Source organism: Rhamphochromis longiceps, linkage group LG16 (assembly GCF_057381845.1).
Source record: "Rhamphochromis longiceps isolate RC_006_pf linkage group LG16, R_longiceps_female_GT1.1, whole genome shotgun sequence".
NCBI lineage: Eukaryota > Metazoa > Chordata > Actinopteri > Cichliformes > Cichlidae > Rhamphochromis > Rhamphochromis longiceps.
The window spans coordinates 23736375-23753595 of record NC_140572.1 but is presented as its reverse complement, the minus strand read 5'-3'; the positions used below and the strand labels follow the sequence as shown (position 1 = coordinate 23753595).

At 38.3% G+C, this 17221-nt stretch overlaps 3 protein-coding genes across 3 annotated transcripts; 2 read left to right on the top strand and 1 right to left on the bottom strand.

The window, feature by feature from the left end:
- Positions 1-293: 293 nt before the first annotated feature.
- On the top strand, positions 294-4147 carry klhl23 (kelch-like family member 23). The gene is made up of 4 exons (XM_085384326.1): positions 294-732; positions 1001-2230; positions 3273-3425; positions 3505-4147. Exons 2-4 carry the CDS (start codon positions 1006-1008, stop codon positions 3813-3815), a joined length of 1689 nt encoding a protein of 562 aa, XP_085240452.1. The 5' UTR covers positions 294-732; positions 1001-1005; the 3' UTR covers positions 3816-4147.
- A 1909-nt stretch (positions 4148-6056) lies between these two features.
- Positions 6057-15329, top strand: ssb (small RNA binding exonuclease protection factor La). Its single transcript, XM_085384644.1, has 12 exons — positions 6057-6194; positions 8196-8262; positions 8350-8453; positions 10060-10234; positions 10492-10599; positions 10702-10805; positions 12354-12425; positions 12517-12559; positions 12658-12798; positions 13309-13495; positions 13625-13732; positions 14802-15329. The coding sequence occupies exons 2-12, from the start codon at positions 8203-8205 to the stop codon at positions 14879-14881; spliced, it is 1182 nt and encodes a 393-aa protein (XP_085240770.1). The 5' UTR covers positions 6057-6194; positions 8196-8202; the 3' UTR covers positions 14882-15329.
- Positions 14882-17084, bottom strand: mettl5 (methyltransferase 5, N6-adenosine). The gene is made up of 7 exons (XM_085384645.1): positions 16827-17084; positions 16629-16743; positions 16354-16538; positions 15733-15815; positions 15510-15561; positions 15380-15429; positions 14882-15021 (listed from the first exon to the last, which is right to left on the bottom strand). The coding sequence occupies exons 1-7, from the start codon at positions 16924-16926 to the stop codon at positions 14980-14982; spliced, it is 627 nt and encodes a 208-aa protein (XP_085240771.1). The 5' UTR covers positions 16927-17084; the 3' UTR covers positions 14882-14979.
- Positions 17085-17221: the final 137 nt, after the last annotated feature.

The window sequence follows — 17221 nt, the reverse complement described above, 5'->3', positions numbered from 1 at the left end:
AGCAGTGACCTGCCTCTCTGTTGCTTTATAAACCCAGGCGGCTTGTTATGGGGCACAAAAAACAATCTGTCTTTTAAAAAAAGGTTTTACAAAGGCTCTGTTATTACTAGTTCTAATGCAGTAATATTGTTTCATTATATATGATTTGCTGAGATTAACACATATTCCGTCTCTGCAGCCCTGTGCTGTTAATCCTCGTTAGGATTAGCTAAAGCCTTTACCGCACTCGAATTGGGTTCAGAATACCATGGCAACGCCAAGAATGGTGAACACATGAATGGACCAGTGCAATGACTTCTTCTTCGTCGTCGTCTTCCCTTTCTCCTTCTTGCGCCCTAGTAAAAAGCGACGCTCATTTGTATACTATTTGTATTCTGTTTGCGCCTGCTGGGTGCACAGAAAATGTGCCGTTCGTGAGCGCGTCACGAGACTGTGGATGGATGGAGGTTATATTTAGACTCTGAGAGAAAACGGTGGGGTTGGGTGATTCCTCTGAAGGAGTTTTGTCAAGGACCCGCTGTTTGAGACTACAGAGCAGAGGAGAGGAGAAGAGAGGAGGAGGAGGGGGTTATGGACGCTGCGCACAAATACCAAAATAGGATCGAGCTGCCTGCCTGCGACTGTCCTGCGTGAGCTAAATTGAGGCTCATGTGTGGTGGAGACGGGAGAGCTTGAGGACAGTGTGGAAGGAGAGACAGAAAAAAAAAAGCTCGAGTCATTCATGGAAATAGGGTGAGTGGTAGTCAAGCAGTGTGTCTGCTTGGATACATGGATTAAAGCGTAAATGCGAAGACTCTTCTATGACCAGTCACACTGCAATTAATTATAAATGGGAATGTGACGCCTCGGTATTGCTTTGATGTTCGCCAGCCCTGTGTGTGTGTGTGTGTGTGTGTGTGTGTGTGTGTGTGTGTGTGTGTGTGTGTGTGTGTGTGTGTGTGTGTGTGTGTGTGTGTTTGGCTTACATTAGACACATACTTTCTCCATCTCTCTTTTCTAGATATCATGTCACATAAACAAGCCGAAATCTACACATATGACTTCTGTGATGGTGACCATCCGGCAGAGCTCCTGGATGCGCTCAGGCACTTCTACATTAGCGGGCTGTTTACCGATGTCGCTCTGCAGTGTGGCGAGTCGGGGCAGGTGTTTCACTGCCACAAGGCGCTGCTGTCAGCCCGCAGCTCCTATTTCAAAGTCATGTTCACAGCTGACATGAAGGAGAGATCAAACAGCGTCATCAAACTGAGCGGCATAGACTACGGGGTGCTGGGTGCTCTGGTGGACTATGTGTACACTGCTCAGGTGTGCATCACTGAGAGCAACGTACAGAGCCTGCTGGAGGCTGCAGACCTGCTGCAGTTCGTTCCTGTGAAGCAAGCATGTGAGGAGTTTCTCATTCGCCTCCTGGATGTGGACAACTGCCTGGGCATGCACGCTTTCGCTGAGCTGCACCTGTGCCCTGGGCTGGAGAGGGAGGCACGCAGAGTGATGCTGAGCAGGTTCCCGGAGCTCATTCAGCAGGAGGAGTTTCTAGAGCTGCACCCTGAGAAGATGAGAGAAGTCTTGGCTGTACAGAGCCTCACTGTGCAGAAAGATGAAGTGTTGATAGATGCTCTCGCCACATGGGTAAACCATGACTTAGATAATCGCATACACCACGTTTCAATTATGCTACATTCCATCCATCTGGATCTGGATGAGATTTACTTTAAGACCACGTTAGACGTGTATAGACAATACTTAAAGAAGAATGATGGGAAATTGAAATCTATAATCATCCAGGCTTTAAGGTCAAATGGAAAAGAGATACCTGCGGCTAGAAAAATGTCTGCCAACATGTATATCATTGGAGGGTACTATTGGCACCCCCTTTGTGAAGTCCACATCTGGGATCCTATCAGCAACACATGGGTGCAAGGAAAGGACATGCCCAACCATGCAAGAGAGAGCTACAGCGTCAGTTTACTTGGTGCAAATATCTATGTGACAGGTGGCTACAAGACAAACACTGTTGAGGCCCTGGACACTGTTTCAATTTATAACTGTGACTGTGATGAATGGACTGAGGGCTGCCCCATGATTACAGCCAGGTACTACCATTGCTCTGTGGCGTTGCACGGCTGCATCTATGCCATCGGAGGCTACCGGGGAGGAGCTCCAGAACGAGACACCGAATTTTATGATCCGTTAAAAAAGAAATGGTTCCCTGTGGCCAAAATGATCCAAGGTATGCTGAAATACTGGGATTGTGTTATCTCCAGGGCTGAAATGATGAGCAGGATATAAATAAATGAAGGCAGAGGAAGCAGTTTCACCACAAGGTCCATTTAGTGGAGTTGTATGAGTTCTTTATGGGCTTCTTATAGGATGAAAAGCTGTTGTTTAAAACACATGGTCATAATACCATCTGCTGATGAAGATCATGTGATTTTTGACTGAAAGCTCCTGAGCAGTTCATACATGGAACTTGTTGTTTCTCAGTTCAAGAATGAGCATTAAAATCAAATGTCATTATATGTTTTTTTTAAACAGTATCATTGACAATCATTTATGTGACTCATACCATTTACGGTAGCAGCTATTTATTATATGTTCTGCACAGAACAACAAGCCGACAGAGTTCACATTAAGAATTGTATCCACCACCCAAAGGGAGCGAGCAGGCAGCTAACATTACAGCTCAACAGAAGGAGACACCATTAATGTTTAGATAGTGTCACACTGTTGCGAACTCATGCTTTTCAGCATGGTTAGATGAACTGTGGGGGTATAGCTTAGCAAATAATTGAGTAGTTCATAACTGAAACTGCTTGAAACAAGGTTTGCAGATTTTTGAACGACTAGGCCACAGTTTCTGCGAAAGCTGCTGAGTTTTTCCAAACAGTGCTTTGATAACCAGATGTCAAGTGCCAGTTATTTCCATTTTATTAAGGAAAAACCAGAATCTGATAGAGCTGATATCTACTAATCTGAACAACTCACACCAAAAAGATTCAGATGGATAAATGGCACTACAGGCCAGAGGAAAAACATGTAATTTTGATTTTGGGTGAACTGTGCCTTTGCACTGTGCATATATATATATATATATATATATATATATATATATATATATATATATATATATATATATATATATATATGTATATGTATATATATAACTTTGTATGAATGAAGTGATAAAACACATACTTAAGGTATCATCTTTTTTACGTGATAGACAGTTTGGAGTGTTCAAGTGATGCTTATGATCTCTGTTTTCTTTGAAGGTGTAGGAAATGCTACTGCGTGTGTAATGGGGGATAAAATCTATGTAACCGGAGGTCATTATGGCTACAGAGGAAGCTGCACCTATGAAAAAACACAGGTGTACAGACCAGATGTCAACGAGTGGAGCATCATTACAATAAGTCCCCATCCAGGTATGCGTGCTAAAGCAGACCAAACAGAAGCATGAGTATATTAAATGCTGTTTTCTAAGGTGAACTCCTCTCATTTCAGAGTACGGGCTGTGTTCTGTGTCTCTCAACAACAAGCTGTATGTGGTGGGTGGACAGACGACGATTGCCGACTGCTACGACACAGAGAGAGACGAGTGGAGACCGATATCGGTGATGAAGGAGAGGAGGATGGAGTGTGGGGCCGTGGTAATAAATGGTTGTATTTACGTAACAGGTGGATACTCGTACTCCAAAGGGACTTACCTTCAAAGCATCGAGAAATATAACCCTGAGCTGGACTCGTGGGAGATAGTGGGGACTCTCCCCAGCCCGACCAGGTCACATGGCTGTATTTGTGTTTATGGTGTTTAGTGACACAAATTTTTGTTTACTGATTATTTTGTGCCAAATGGATCTAACAGTGACTCCACTGAAGAGAGCTAATATTCCACACTTCATATTTATCTCACAGCATGTCAGCCTGCACCAGATCCTTTAGGAAGCTATTTGCCAAACTGTGAATATAGTGATGAATACCAGCTTTTCATACAAAACTCAGGGGCCTCATGTTGAGCGTTTTTTGTTTGTTTGATTGTTTGTTTAAAATAGACTGAAAAGAAATGAAAAAAAGAGAAGATGACATTTTATAATCTAATAAGTATTATTTAAAAATCACACTACAAATAGACTTTTATTAGTAGAGGTGTACTAGGTTGTACCTTGATTAAATAAAGTACTAAAATGCTAATAAAGTTCTGTTTGAGTTCAGTGAATTTTATGGACTTAAGAAATTTATTTGGCACTTCATTTGTTATATCTGTTAAACTGTTTGTTAACACAAATATTAAATAACCAGTCACATAGCAGCAACTCATTGCATTTAAGCACGTAAACATGTTCAAGATGATCCCGTGAAGTTCAAACTGAATGGGGATGAAAGGTGATTTAAGTAACCTTGAATGGTTGAGGGTTGTTGGCATTTCACAAACTGCTAATCTACTGGGTTTTTCCCAGATAGCTATCTCTAGGGTTTACAGAGAGAAGATGTCCAGTGAGTGGCAGTTCGCAAGTTGAAATAACTGATCCAAGACAGAATGACCAGACTGCTTTGAGCTGATAGGAAGGCAACAGTAACTCAAATAACCACTTAAAGCGGGGCTAACTTGGCAGCAGAAGACCAGACTGCATGCCACCCCTGTCAGCTAAGAACAGGAAACAGGCTACAGTACAAACAGACTCACCAAAATTTGAACAATACAAGACTGAAAAATGCTGATGAGTCTTGATTTCTGCTGCAACATTTGGATGAAAGGAATTCGGCAAAAACAACATGAAAGCACGGCTCCATCCTGCCTTGTAACAAAGGTTCAGGATTAGGGTCTTACAGTATGGGGAATATTGTTTTGGCACACTTTCAACTTCTTAGTAGCAACTGAACATTGTTTATTCACCACAGCCTTCCTGAGTATTGTTGCAGACCATGTCCATCCCTTTATGACCACAGTCTACCCATCTTCTGATGGCTGCTTCCGGCAGGATAACACTCCGTGTCACAAAAGTGAAAAACTGGTTTCCTGACATGACAGTGAGCTCACTGTATTCAAATGGGCCTCCACAGTCACCTCCACAGTATTTTATTCTTCCATTGTTTTTATTAATTTTTGTTGCTTTAACTTTGCACTGTTCACTTTCTGCTGTGACACAACAAATTTCCCACGTGTGGGACTAATAAAGGTTTATCTTATCTTAAATTCAAATAATTAAAAGAAGACGAGCTACATTGCATTTTTTTAAAGTTGATATCAAAAGAGAAAAATACTGATAATAATAACATCAGTCTTTTCCCAAACTTAGGTGGGTGATATTTACGTCACACATACAACAATAAAAATACAATGTAGATGTCTCCCAAAACAAAGTCAGGAAAGAGGCAAAATTATTTTAAGCTAATGAAATGTCAGCCTTGATAAAAGTCTGACCTTTCTTACAACAATCGGTGCAACTGAAGTCCTACTATAATTGTTTTTAAAAGGTACACACATCAATAAAAAACAACCTAATAAATACGAAAAACAAAAACTTTAAAATGACACATAAAAACTAAACGCCGTGATTAGAATCACAGCGGCATCTTGTGGTTGTGATATATCATCGCAGTTTATAATCCAGGTATCAAACTTAACACACTGTTCGCGTAAATACGTGACTTAGCAAAAACAAAAAACAAACAAAAATTCTATTTTTAAGCGCGAATATGAAAAGCATAAGAATGTTTAACAGGTATAGGAACATGTAAAAAGAATACTGAAGTTTTTGGATACATTTGTAGTCTTACGTTATTTTTATTTCAGGCTTGGGAATCTTCCTGTGTTTGAAAAACAAATGCACATCGATCAGTTTGCTTAAACTTTTAAATAAGAAGGTAATGTCTTGTGATTTTAAAGTGCACTCTGGCTAAGTTTGAATTTAAACATTGTGCACTGATAAATTAAGTTTCTTAATTTTAATTTTCTGATTACCCAAATATGTACTAGAGAAAATTATTCCAAAGCATTAGCACGTATACATAATGAAAAAGACCAAATTTCTTGTTGTTCTGCTGCAGGGATCAAGCACAGAGGAGCTTGCGCGAACATGAGTCTTTTTTGGCCCTTGGTGGGCTCCGTAGCACGCAGTTCCACAACGTGCGAGCAGTGAAGTGGGGACTGTTGGTTTGAACAGCTTAAACTGCTTCTAGCTGCGACTTATTATGTAAGTGTAACTTTTTAAGAGTGTGAAAACAATTTTTAAGGCTTTTTATGTTACCCAGGGAGTGTTTTATAACGTTACTAAAGAACAGAGTGGATTTTCTTCCAGCAGGTTTAAACAGCGTGCTGCAGCTAGAATAGTGTTAGCAGAGTAGCGGTGACTACTTTAATTTACCTACAAAAAAAAAAAGTAATTCACGCACTAACAAATCACGTAATTTAGTAAAACATGTACCGATAGCGTGGATAGACAAATGAGAAGCTGCTTTTGTTGTGTTGATGCCAAGCGTGGCCCGTGTACTGAAAGAGCTAAGCTAACAAGTTAGCCGTGGAGCTAGATGAGCCCGTAGTTAATTATGGTGACTGAAACACGTCGGTTTAGTCCTGCGATGTGCTACAACTCACAATTTTAGGTTTAGGTTCCCTTTTGTAAGATTTAAAACTGGGCATCTATCTGAAGGTGTGTATCTAAATGTAAATATATAGCAACTAAATGATATTTAATAGTGCATATAACTGTGTAACTGCATTAAGTTATTACTTTGGTTATTATAATCAAGTCTTAAAGATGGTTCCTGTATGGCCTTGCAGATAATTTACAAAAACTCAGACAACAGCAAGGCCTCATACCAGCGTTTAATAATATGACAACGTGGCCAATAGCTAATCATATTTTTTCCCTAGTTCGTTTTGCTTGTATGTTGTTTTTCAGTTTTGGGTTTTATTTATTTATTTTTTTGCTTTGTGTTGTTTGTTTTTTCCGATTTCTTTATACTCTTCCTCGTGCTGTATTTGAACTTTCAGCCAGCACAACATTGATCAATGTCGGCTAGGGAGGTTCGTAAATATTATTTGGTTTGCGGATAAGCTGATGTCAAGCAACATCCCTAGAAAACTTTCTGTGTTTACAAACATAAAATATCAACATATAATAATTCTAAGGGTGAAAAAGCCGATTTCCCATTAACATGGTTCAGGCTGCCTAAGCCTGGCAGTTTTTTGTTTTTAGTCATTTTATACCTTCTGTTTAAAACAGTTGACTCTTTGAGTACTAAAGTCTAATATTTGTTAGAACAACCTGTTGTATAAATTTAATCTTTGCCATGTTTTAGATTGTTTAGATTTTTGACTTCACAGGTTGTCATACAAGTGTTTTTCATGGTTTTTGACCTTCAGATATTTTTACTTGATTCTCAAAAAAATTCATTTCTAACAAATTAAGAGGTACATCAAAAATCAAATGAAATGGAAAATAATGAAAATATTTAAGTGTCATAGCTTTGTTTTATGTGTAATTCATGCAAATTATAAACAATTATAAACAAAATTACAAAACCCAATTTAAAAGTTCTTTAGGATTTGTTCCAGAAAAATCATTTTTAATCCAAATTTTATTCCTTTTAATCTTTAATGTATTAGTAAAACCAAAATCTTAATATATTTGGCCAATAAGAGTGCATCGTAAATTGTAAGTTATCCTATAGGATCTTATGTGTGGGTGTGTGTGTCCAGTCTGTTTTAAAACTTATGACAATCAAGAATTTAGATAAGTGAATTGAAATTTTATTAAATATAGATAAATATTGTGAATGACGTCACCTGCAGTACCTTCACATCCCAACAGAGGGCTGCGACCCACATGTTGGGAATCTGCCATTAATATAAAATTTACATCCATCCATCCATCCATTCGCTTCCGCTTATCCTTTTCAGGGTCGCGGGGGGTGCTGGAGCCTATCCCAGCTGTCATAGGGCGAGAGGCAGGGTACACCCTGGACAGGTCGCCAGTCTGTCGCAGGGCTATAAAAAAAATTTTTTTTTTACAAATTTACAGTTAATACAAAAAAGCTCCCCGAAAAAAACATTTCGATTTTTTTGTTTCATATGTAACATGGATAAAATCTCTTCTTGTAAGATATTTTTATTTAAATGTTTGTTGTAAACATCAGAGAAATCTCTAACTCAGTAGGACACCTTTCTTTTTGTTTTGTTTTTTTCTATGCAGAACCAAAATGGCAGAAAGTCAAGAAGAGATGTCTCCACTGGAGGGGAAAGTGGTGCGACAGATCGAGGTATTTCCAATTTAAAGTTTAAACTCATAATTTGGTATTTACCAGGTAAAACTGGTCCTGATTTGGCTGTAAATGATTCCTACTCAGTACTACTTTGGCGATCACAATCTTCCAAGAGACCGGTTTCTCAAAGAGCAGCTGCAGGTCGATGATGGCTGGGTGACTTTGGAGACGATGCTTAAATTCAACAGGTTTGTTTATTTCTCTTTAATGCTTTCTGTGTCAAATAATTACTGTATTTATTTTATTTTAGTCTCTATTTTTGGCTTTCATTTATTTACCTATGCTTTTTGTTTATTGAGATTTTAAGGGGGGGAACTCTACTCTGAAGTATATAAGTGGGGTTTAAAAGTCCAGGCGCTATCTTCAATTTGTTCATCTTTAGATTACTATTCAGTACTACTGATGTACTTACTTGTGTTTACTGATTGATGAGAAGTCTCTTTAACTTAAGATTTTTAGCTGATTGCATTGTGTATTTATAAATGTCATCATCTGAGGTCTCTAACTAAACTTAGGACTGAATTTTAGATGCACTTTTTAAGGTGTTGTTTGACATTACGAGACGCTGCACTAAAATCTACTTTGTAAATTTGTTAATTAAAATTCTTTCACTGTGAAATTGTATATACCTGTGGGGTATATTTGTTGGTTGTTTATATTAGACACTTTTTATTACAGATTAACTATGCTTATCACAACTCGGCATTAAACACTGTGCTTACCTTCTGTGCAGTGCAGTTCTAACACTGCTTTATCTGTTGAAATATGAGCACAGAAAACTGGCCATAAAGCCTGCTAAAGCACAGAAATTAGCCACAGAAAATTAATAAATGAAAGCTGACACATGATGTAAAATGCTCTGACAATTTCTGCTAGTGTGTCCTATCAAGTCCCACGTTTTGTCATCCTCTAGAGGTTGTAGTTTTGGATATTTTGGATGTTGGTGTATATATGTGTGTGAGGATCTTTAAATGCAGCATGCGAGTGCAGCTAATAGGAGGAGACAGTGCCTGTGGCTGTAGTGAATGTTAGTTTCAATGTGCGTTCACATTGTGGTTACTGCATTGTTGAAGTGGCTTTTTTCTCTTCACCACACCTGTAATGACTAAAGGAGGTGTGATTGAGGGCTGACAGTAATTGGCAATTAACTAGCTTAATACCAGTATATTATTTATTATATTTATTGTTGTGAAAAACAGCCTTTTATGGACTGCAGTTCTATTCCACTTAGTGTAAAAATACTAGCACAACATGACATACTGAAGCTGCAGTAACAACCTTCAGTCCACAAGGACAAGGGTAGGCTTTTGAGTATAGCTGTTTGGGGTGGGTGTGCTGGGCAAGAAAAGGAGGATAGTGATGACTAATCGGTGTGTTTGGACCCTTTCTATGATTCAGGATGGGCAGGATGAGATGAGAGCATGCTCTCATGCTGTGCCTCAGGTTCACTTGTTAGCAGTCAGGTCACAAGTGGCCACAGCAAGGGCAAATTAACACAGCAGGAGGAATCCATTCCTGTAATCCCTTTATTAAAGTGTATATTTAGAATGTAATGTAGTGTGTGAGTCAGCAAATTACATTCTAATTGAGCTTTATTACTTGAAATGGGAGTGCCCACCCCACTCACATACATAACATGACCAGGCTGAGAGAATTCAAAGAGGGACAATTAGATAAACTGCAGGGTCTTCTCCCTTATAATGCAGATGAATGCATGCATCATTAGTGTTAACACACAGCCCTACAGCCGCCTGTAGCTGAGTGTTTGTTGAAAGATTTGCATTCTTTTCATAGGTTGAAGTCTTTAACCACAGACAGCAGCGTCCTCATTGCAGCTCTGGAGAAGTCAAAGACTGGTCTCTTGGAAATCAGTGAAGACAAGACAAAGATCAGGAGGTCTCCCAGCAAGCCCTTACCCGAACAGGACGATGAATACAAGGATGCACTTAAACACAAATCTGTATACATGGCAAGTTTTTTAGTTTTTTTTAGTTTTTTTTTTTAAACTGTATGCAAATGCTTTGAGAATGCGTAAATATTTGTTTGTGCTCACAGTGGCATTCAGACAACTTTTATTTTTTTCAAACTAATGCAGCGTAATGCAACAGTGCAATACATCTTTAGCCTACCCACACTCTTATAAATTGTGTAGACAAAATCACAATTATTCTCCACCTTGATTGTATTCCTACTGTTTTCCCTACATTTTGTTTTTTCCTCATCTAGAAAGGTTTCCCTCTTGAAACATCCCTGGATGAGATTCAGGAGTGGCTGAATGGCAAAGGCTCGGTAGTAAACATTCAGATGAGGAGAAACCTGCAAAGGCAGTTCAAGGTACAGGAAACAGAACTTGAGATGTATATAATTTAAAAAAATATTTTTTTTCAATTTTAGGAGACCTTCCCTTATATAATTTTTGTATTTCTGTTTTTTCAGGGATCTGTGTTTATCTGTTTTGACACTGAAGAGTCAGCCAAGCAGTTCCTAGAACGCACGGATATAAAATCATTCAAAGACAACGAGATGCTTGTGTTATCAAGGTAGGCTGTGATGCTTTTTAGGCACTAGCTAGCAGCTATCAATGGTGTCAGTGATTTAATAAAGAATTCACTGATTTAAGAGGTGTGGCAGATGTGTCATATATGTACTTTGATGCCTTTAAATCGGATGAAGTAGCTTGCATAACTTCTATTTTATTTTTTTTTAATCTTTTAAATTGAACAAAGAAACTGAACTGTTTTGTGTGTTGGGCCAATATAGACTTACAGGCCCATCGTACTTGACCTTGTGAATAATGTGACAGCACATCTGCTGATGATGTTTCAGCTTGCTGTGCACTTCCCGGCATGGAGCCTGTAAAGTTTTTACCAGCATTTAAATGATATTAGTAGAGAAGCCGAGAGAATCAGAGATTACACAGGGTTTTTTTTTTTTTTTTTGGTGAATCATACAAAACTACTATATCCCAGAAGAAAAATACAGGTGGTATTTCTGGGATACAGAGAATAGAAAACAGCTGTAACAAAGTTTTACAATTATACTAAACTACATACATATATCTGGATGATAGAGGTGGGAATCACCATACATCCCACGATACGATATTATCACAATACTTAACACACGATATGATATTATTGCGATTTTTTTTTATTTTTTTATTTTTTTTAATATTTTGCAATATTCAGATTCTGTACATAAAGTTAAACTTTATCAATATTCATTTTGTCTAATATCAAAGTCTCGCACTCAGTCTTTCTCTCATTTCAGTCAGTTTTATTGTTGACAAAGTGAACGGTTTGTATTACAGTCTAGTCCAACTTAACTGAATACAACCATCTGGTACAATTATAGCTATTCTGAACTAAGCAATTTATGAAAACTATGCAGCCCCTTCAGCAACTGAAAAATTTGAAAGTAAATTAAAACAAAATATAAATTTACATCAAATAAAAAAGTTTTAAACTTAATTAAAATAAAACATGTTCTTAAATTAAAATAAGTAAACTGTCATGTTTATTGCTGCCAAAAAAAAGTTAAACACATTTGGACAGTGAAGGAATGTCAGGATTCTTGCTCAGAAAAAGGATCAACATGCTCTGAGCACAAAAACCTTTTTTGTAACAAAATATCGATTTCTGCTGTCCCTGTATCGATACATTATTAGCAAACAAAATATCACGATACTACACAGTATCGATTTTTTCCCCCACCCCTACTTTTCGTTCGATCATGTCGGTTTTAACAAGTAAATGTTTCCCGGCATGGAGCCTGTAAAGTTTTTACCAGCATTTAAATGATATTAGTAGAGAAGCCGAGAGAATCAAAGATTATACAGGGTGTTTTTTTGGTGAATCATACAAAACTACTCTATCCCAGAAGAAAAATACAGGTGGTATTTCTGGGATACAGAGGATAGAAAACAGCTGTAACAAAGTTTTACAATTATACTAAACTACATACATATATCTGGATGAGATGCATTTTTTTTAACTGGGGTTTTGCAAACCTTTGAATTTCTCTGTGTGAAACAATGCAATTGATCAGCTCTTTTTTTTTTTTTTTTTTTTTTTTTTTTTTTTTTCCAGGGAAGCCTACCATGCCAAGAAGGTAGAAGAGAGAAAACAGTTTAAAGCAGAGACAAAAGCAAAAGTTAAACAGTGAGTACATATTCTTTAGTATCTTTAATCATAAAACTGGATTTTACACTTTGTGAAAAATAACCTTCCTACTTCTGTCTTTTTTATTCAGGGAAAAGGAACAACAGCAGAAACACGCAGAGAAAAAAGAAATGGTAAGCTCTCCAAGTGTTTGTGAGCTTATTCTGCTAATGAACGCACCACTTAAAGAATAAATAGGCTTTGTAATGATGTTTTCTCATTTTACTTGCAGGATCTGCTTTTGGATGAGCAGTCAGGACGTTTACTGAAGTTTTCAGGAGAGCTTGAAGGTGTTTCAAGAGAAGACTTCCATGAATTGTTCTCTGGCATCGAACACATAAAGTGGGTTGACTTCACAAGAGGGGCCAAAGAGGTATGTTCTCCATCTGTTTCTTCATACATGTGGTATAACCTTATCTACTTACATCATTTACTTGTGTAATTCAATTCAACATGTTTTAATTGTAACCATTTGTTTTGTGTGTTTGTGTTTTTATATTTGTGCGGGTTGAGGACATCTGGTGAAATTGTGTCCTTGCAAGAGAGACGAGATGTCTGGGGTTGTTTAGACTAGTGGGGTGATGAATGATAATATCCACATCTGTGGTAATTATAGGAAATTTCCAAGGACAGAAAGCAGTTTTCATTGACAGTACAGAGAGATTTTGTCTCTTGGAGAAAGGGGGTGATGTCTTCCTCAAGTTTCTAATGTTTGCATGACAATAAAGAGACTGATAAACCAGAAAACTGAAGTCAGGTTTACAGACTTTTTTTCCACAACACAACATGGTGGCATGACTCAGGATTGAAAATGAGTAGAGCTGTTTCATTTCAGAGAAATACTATTTGTTTAAATATTTTATTTTTTTCTCCTCCTGATAAGGGCACCCTTCTGTTTGACGGGAAAGCACAGGAAGCGTTAGATAAAGCCAAAAAAGAACACGGAGAGGAACTGAAAATCAACGACAACACTGTCACATGGCAGCTGCTTGAAGGAGATGAGGAGAAGGATGTGATGAAGAAGATAATAGAGGCTCAACAAGGATCATTCAGCAGGTGCAGAGGCAGAGGTGAGATGCATTTCCATGTTGTTTAACATTGTTGACTGCATTGGAATGTAATCAGTTAATGTCAATAAAGATACAGTTCCACAGTGTCATCTATATGATTTAGTAAGGTAGTCTTGTCTGTCGTAAAAGGTGGAAGAGGAAGAAGAGGCCGACGGGGAAGAGGTGGCAGAGATCAAGGCAGAACTCAGTACCAAGGAAAAAAGATGAAGTTTGAAAGCGATGATCACCATGAGGAGGGTAAGTTCAAAATCATTTAGCGCTTTTAGTTCATTCAACTCAAAAATTTCATATCCTATTCATTTTCAGTTCCTAATGGAGTCCCCCAGGGATCTATCCTGGGCCCTCTTTTATTTGTCATCTGTTTCCCATTTGTCATTTTTCTAACAGTTAAACTCATGCAGATGAAGGCACAACATTGCTGCCACCCTTTCCCTCCCTTTGATAGCAGATCTCACGTGAAAAACAGAAAACAAAGTAGTGATATATACTCACGATATACACTAAACTATAGATGTGTAAGACAATGGGCCACTATATAGAGTCAACATAAAATAATCATGAATCCATTTCGCAGGCTTACATATTCTCAACATAAATAATGAATGGTTGCCAGGAAGCATAGAATTTTCCAGCACACCCTCTGATGGTGAACTTAATCTTCTCTAGATGAATGTGGCTCACCACGTCTCTGATCCACTGGCCAAATGTTGGGGGCCAAGGATCCTTATTTTCTATAAACTTAATATCAGTTTCCGTTGTTATGTTGATGACATTCAACTCTACCGGTCTACTAAACCTACTGCTGTCATCCCACCCACTGTCCTATGTGTTTACCTCCAGAAAATCAAATCCTTGCAATTTTCTCAAATTAAATTGATAAAATAGAGGTTCTCCTCATTGGCACCAAATCCACTGTCTAAATGTAACAGTTTCTCCTTTCCTTCTGGTCCAGACTCTGGGTGTCATTCTTTTCAAGCACACTCGCCTCCATCCATCTCTTTTTACCTGACTGTACTGCCATCCTTGGTCACACCTCGGTTAGGACCCACCTACTGTAGCTCTTTTTGGTCTTTCTCTCAACTTGTTCATAAACGTCAATTGTTACAGACTTCTGCTGCTTGCATCATCACCAGAACTCAGTCACATCACACCTGCCCTTCAAAAGCTCCATCGCCTTCTGCTAAAATATTGCACTTCAATATTCTGCTTCAAAATGTAGTCTTGGGAACATATTGTAGTCTGTGTTAAGATTATTTCTTATCTAATTTGTATTTTCTTTTTTGTTTGTGTTTTTTCCCTTTAACAGCTGCACCTATAAAGAGAGAACGGGAAGATCCCGATTATGGTCCTGCAGCAAAAGTTATCAAAACTGAAAATGGATCTTAGTTATGACTTAAAATCAGTTTTTCTTTAATGAAAACGTTTATTACAAACAGTGAAAATGGAAAATACAGAGACAACTTGAGTCCATTCCAGTGAAAGCTTCAAGCTTTGGAAAATCGTAGGAAGTCCACCTGGATGTCAACCTGGAGAAATATGTTCAAAGCATCATTTTGCAGCCTTTTATGTCCCCGAATACTGTGCCTCTTATATTATTTGTGTACCCATGTTTCTCTTTTGAAGATGTTTTGCATTGCATTCACCTTAAACTTTTTCACTATAATTTAATTTCACCAGGAGATTTTAGTTTATTTTGCAAGACCTGTGTGACATCTAGAATGTGTGTGGAGTTAGTTTTCCTACATTGACTGATTGAAAATATCTTCTTTGTTAATTTGTTGTTTGCATATGTGGACTGCAAATAAATCATTTACCAAAAAATGGGGGAAATCTGTCCTGTGTCACATTTAGCTGGAGAACATGTACTGTCTGATGTAATCTTACCGATTTCTTTTTGTGGAACTTGTAAGATGCTGGCAGGTCATATCGCAGTTCTTTAATAAAAGTATTTAGTGAATATTTTAATATTTTAATAATAGAAGAGAAAAAAAAAGATTGGCCTTATTTTTCTTACCTGCTATGACTTCCATCTTTACTCCCCAGTCATTTGCCTTCTTTTGTATGTGCTGCAATGGGATCATAAAAAACAGATCAGGCATCACAACATTCATACTGTAGATAGAGATGTGAGTTTTGGCTTCATATTTAATGGTCACATTGATAAATTAACTGCTAAGTAAGATGTAAAAGATCAGCTTTCAGAGACCTGAGAGACTGTCAGGGGCTGGTGAACTTACTTCTCGTGTTGACGTTTTATGAAGTGAGTAAACGGCTGTCTTTGCCATGGTTAAAGCAGCTCGGAGGAACTTCATGTCCATACCTTAAACAAAACAGAACAATAAGTAACGGGCTGTATGAAGGGTTAAAGGGATGCTCCTGTGACTACAAATGCACAGCCTGCCCGAAAAGATGTGACAAATTAGGCAGCTGGTGAGTGGACGCTCAGGTGGACAAAACTGTCGTCACTGCCTGTCTGTGGCACAAAATGGTTTAAAAGAAATAAAGAAGCATGTTTGGGGGCTAGTTGGTTCATTCTAAACTTCATGGACTGATCAGCTACTTGTGGACACACACACAGTAGTGAGGTTTTAAACAGTCAGCGCTCCACAGCTGGACACATGAAGTGAAGAGAGTAGTGTGCACATATAATTGCAACAGTAAAGAACTGTGCAAACGACAAGTTGCCGCTAATCCTTACTACCATAACATAAACACGGAATAAACTTAAATGTATTATTTCTTTGAGTTATTTTGCATTTTGTTAGGCTGGGGGGCTTAAGTCTCTAGTGCTTCAGTTATAAGAGGATTTTCAAAATTAGTAAAGAAAGAAACCGTTCAAATTTAAGGCATGCGCTCACCTTGGTTGTGTTTTGTCCCAAATGGTGGATTCATTATGACAGTGTCAAACTTTTCGGCGTACGCCTCTGGCTCCAGACGACACATGTCACACTGGATCAAATCCACGTTAGAAATCTCAAACTCCTCTGCGTTTCTTCTGAATATGTCCAGAGCGTCATCGTCAATATCGAAGCCGACGCACAAACTGCAGAAAGAAGGAAAAAGGATAGATACAGCGCAGAGAATAGACTACAGTAAGCCACGGCTATGTTAAACTTATAAACAATGCTCTCACCCTGCGTCAAGCATCGCAGCTCCGATGCTGAGGACTCCGCAGCCACATCCCAGGTCTGCTACGAGTTTACCCTCAATGTCATCAAATGTACTCTGGATTGTGTAGAGCATACATGCTGCGGGGGGGCGGGGGGGGGAATAATGAATACAAAATATGTGCTGTTACACGCTCAACTGATCGTCACTGTTACCGTCATACCTGCAATATGAGCACTGGTTGGATACTGCTCAAGAAGGATTTTTGGCTCTTCAAATGTGTCCACCTGCTGCAGACAGCTTTCTAATTCCTTCAGTTTCATCGCTTTTAATGTCCCAACTTTGCGTGCAACAGTGGGTTAATTTAAATTTCCTTCTTTAGTTTAAATCACATTGAGAGGATAATTTGAGCCATGATTTCTACTGAAGCTAAGAAGTTCCATGGGGTAAGCAGCTGTGCACGTCAACCAAAACAATCCGACGATAAACCGTGGTAGCGCACATGTTCCTACCCGCGAATGGTGTTTATGACACTAATAATAATATTAGTGATTAAATTAATGATGACAATATTGTTAAACCGTTTTACAAAAAAAAAAAAACTTTTAGTTTAATATC

Coding starts and splice junctions, on each gene's coding strand:
- klhl23 (XM_085384326.1), top strand. CDS start 1,006: ATGTCACATAAACAAGCCGAAATCTACACATATGACTTCTGTGATGGT. Junction 2,231..3,272: donor TGTGGCCAAAATGATCCAAG/GTATGCTGAAAT, acceptor TTTTCTTTGAAG/GTGTAGGAAATGCTACTGCG. Junction 3,426..3,504: donor TACAATAAGTCCCCATCCAG/GTATGCGTGCTA, acceptor CTCTCATTTCAG/AGTACGGGCTGTGTTCTGTG.
- ssb (XM_085384644.1), top strand. CDS start 8,203: ATGGCAGAAAGTCAAGAAGAGATGTCTCCACTGGAGGGGAAAGTGGTG. Junction 8,454..10,059: donor ACGATGCTTAAATTCAACAG/GTTTGTTTATTT, acceptor TTCTTTTCATAG/GTTGAAGTCTTTAACCACAG. Junction 13,496..13,624: donor CAGCAGGTGCAGAGGCAGAG/GTGAGATGCATT, acceptor CTGTCGTAAAAG/GTGGAAGAGGAAGAAGAGGC.
- mettl5 (XM_085384645.1), bottom strand. CDS start 16,926: ATGAAACTGAAGGAATTAGAAAGCTGTCTGCAGCAGGTGGACACATTT. Junction 16,744..16,826: donor AACCAGTGCTCATATTGCAG/GTATGACGGTAA, acceptor GCCCCCCCGCAG/CATGTATGCTCTACACAATC. Junction 16,539..16,628: donor GCTGCGATGCTTGACGCAGG/GTGAGAGCATTG, acceptor TTCTTTCTGCAG/TTTGTGCGTCGGCTTCGATA.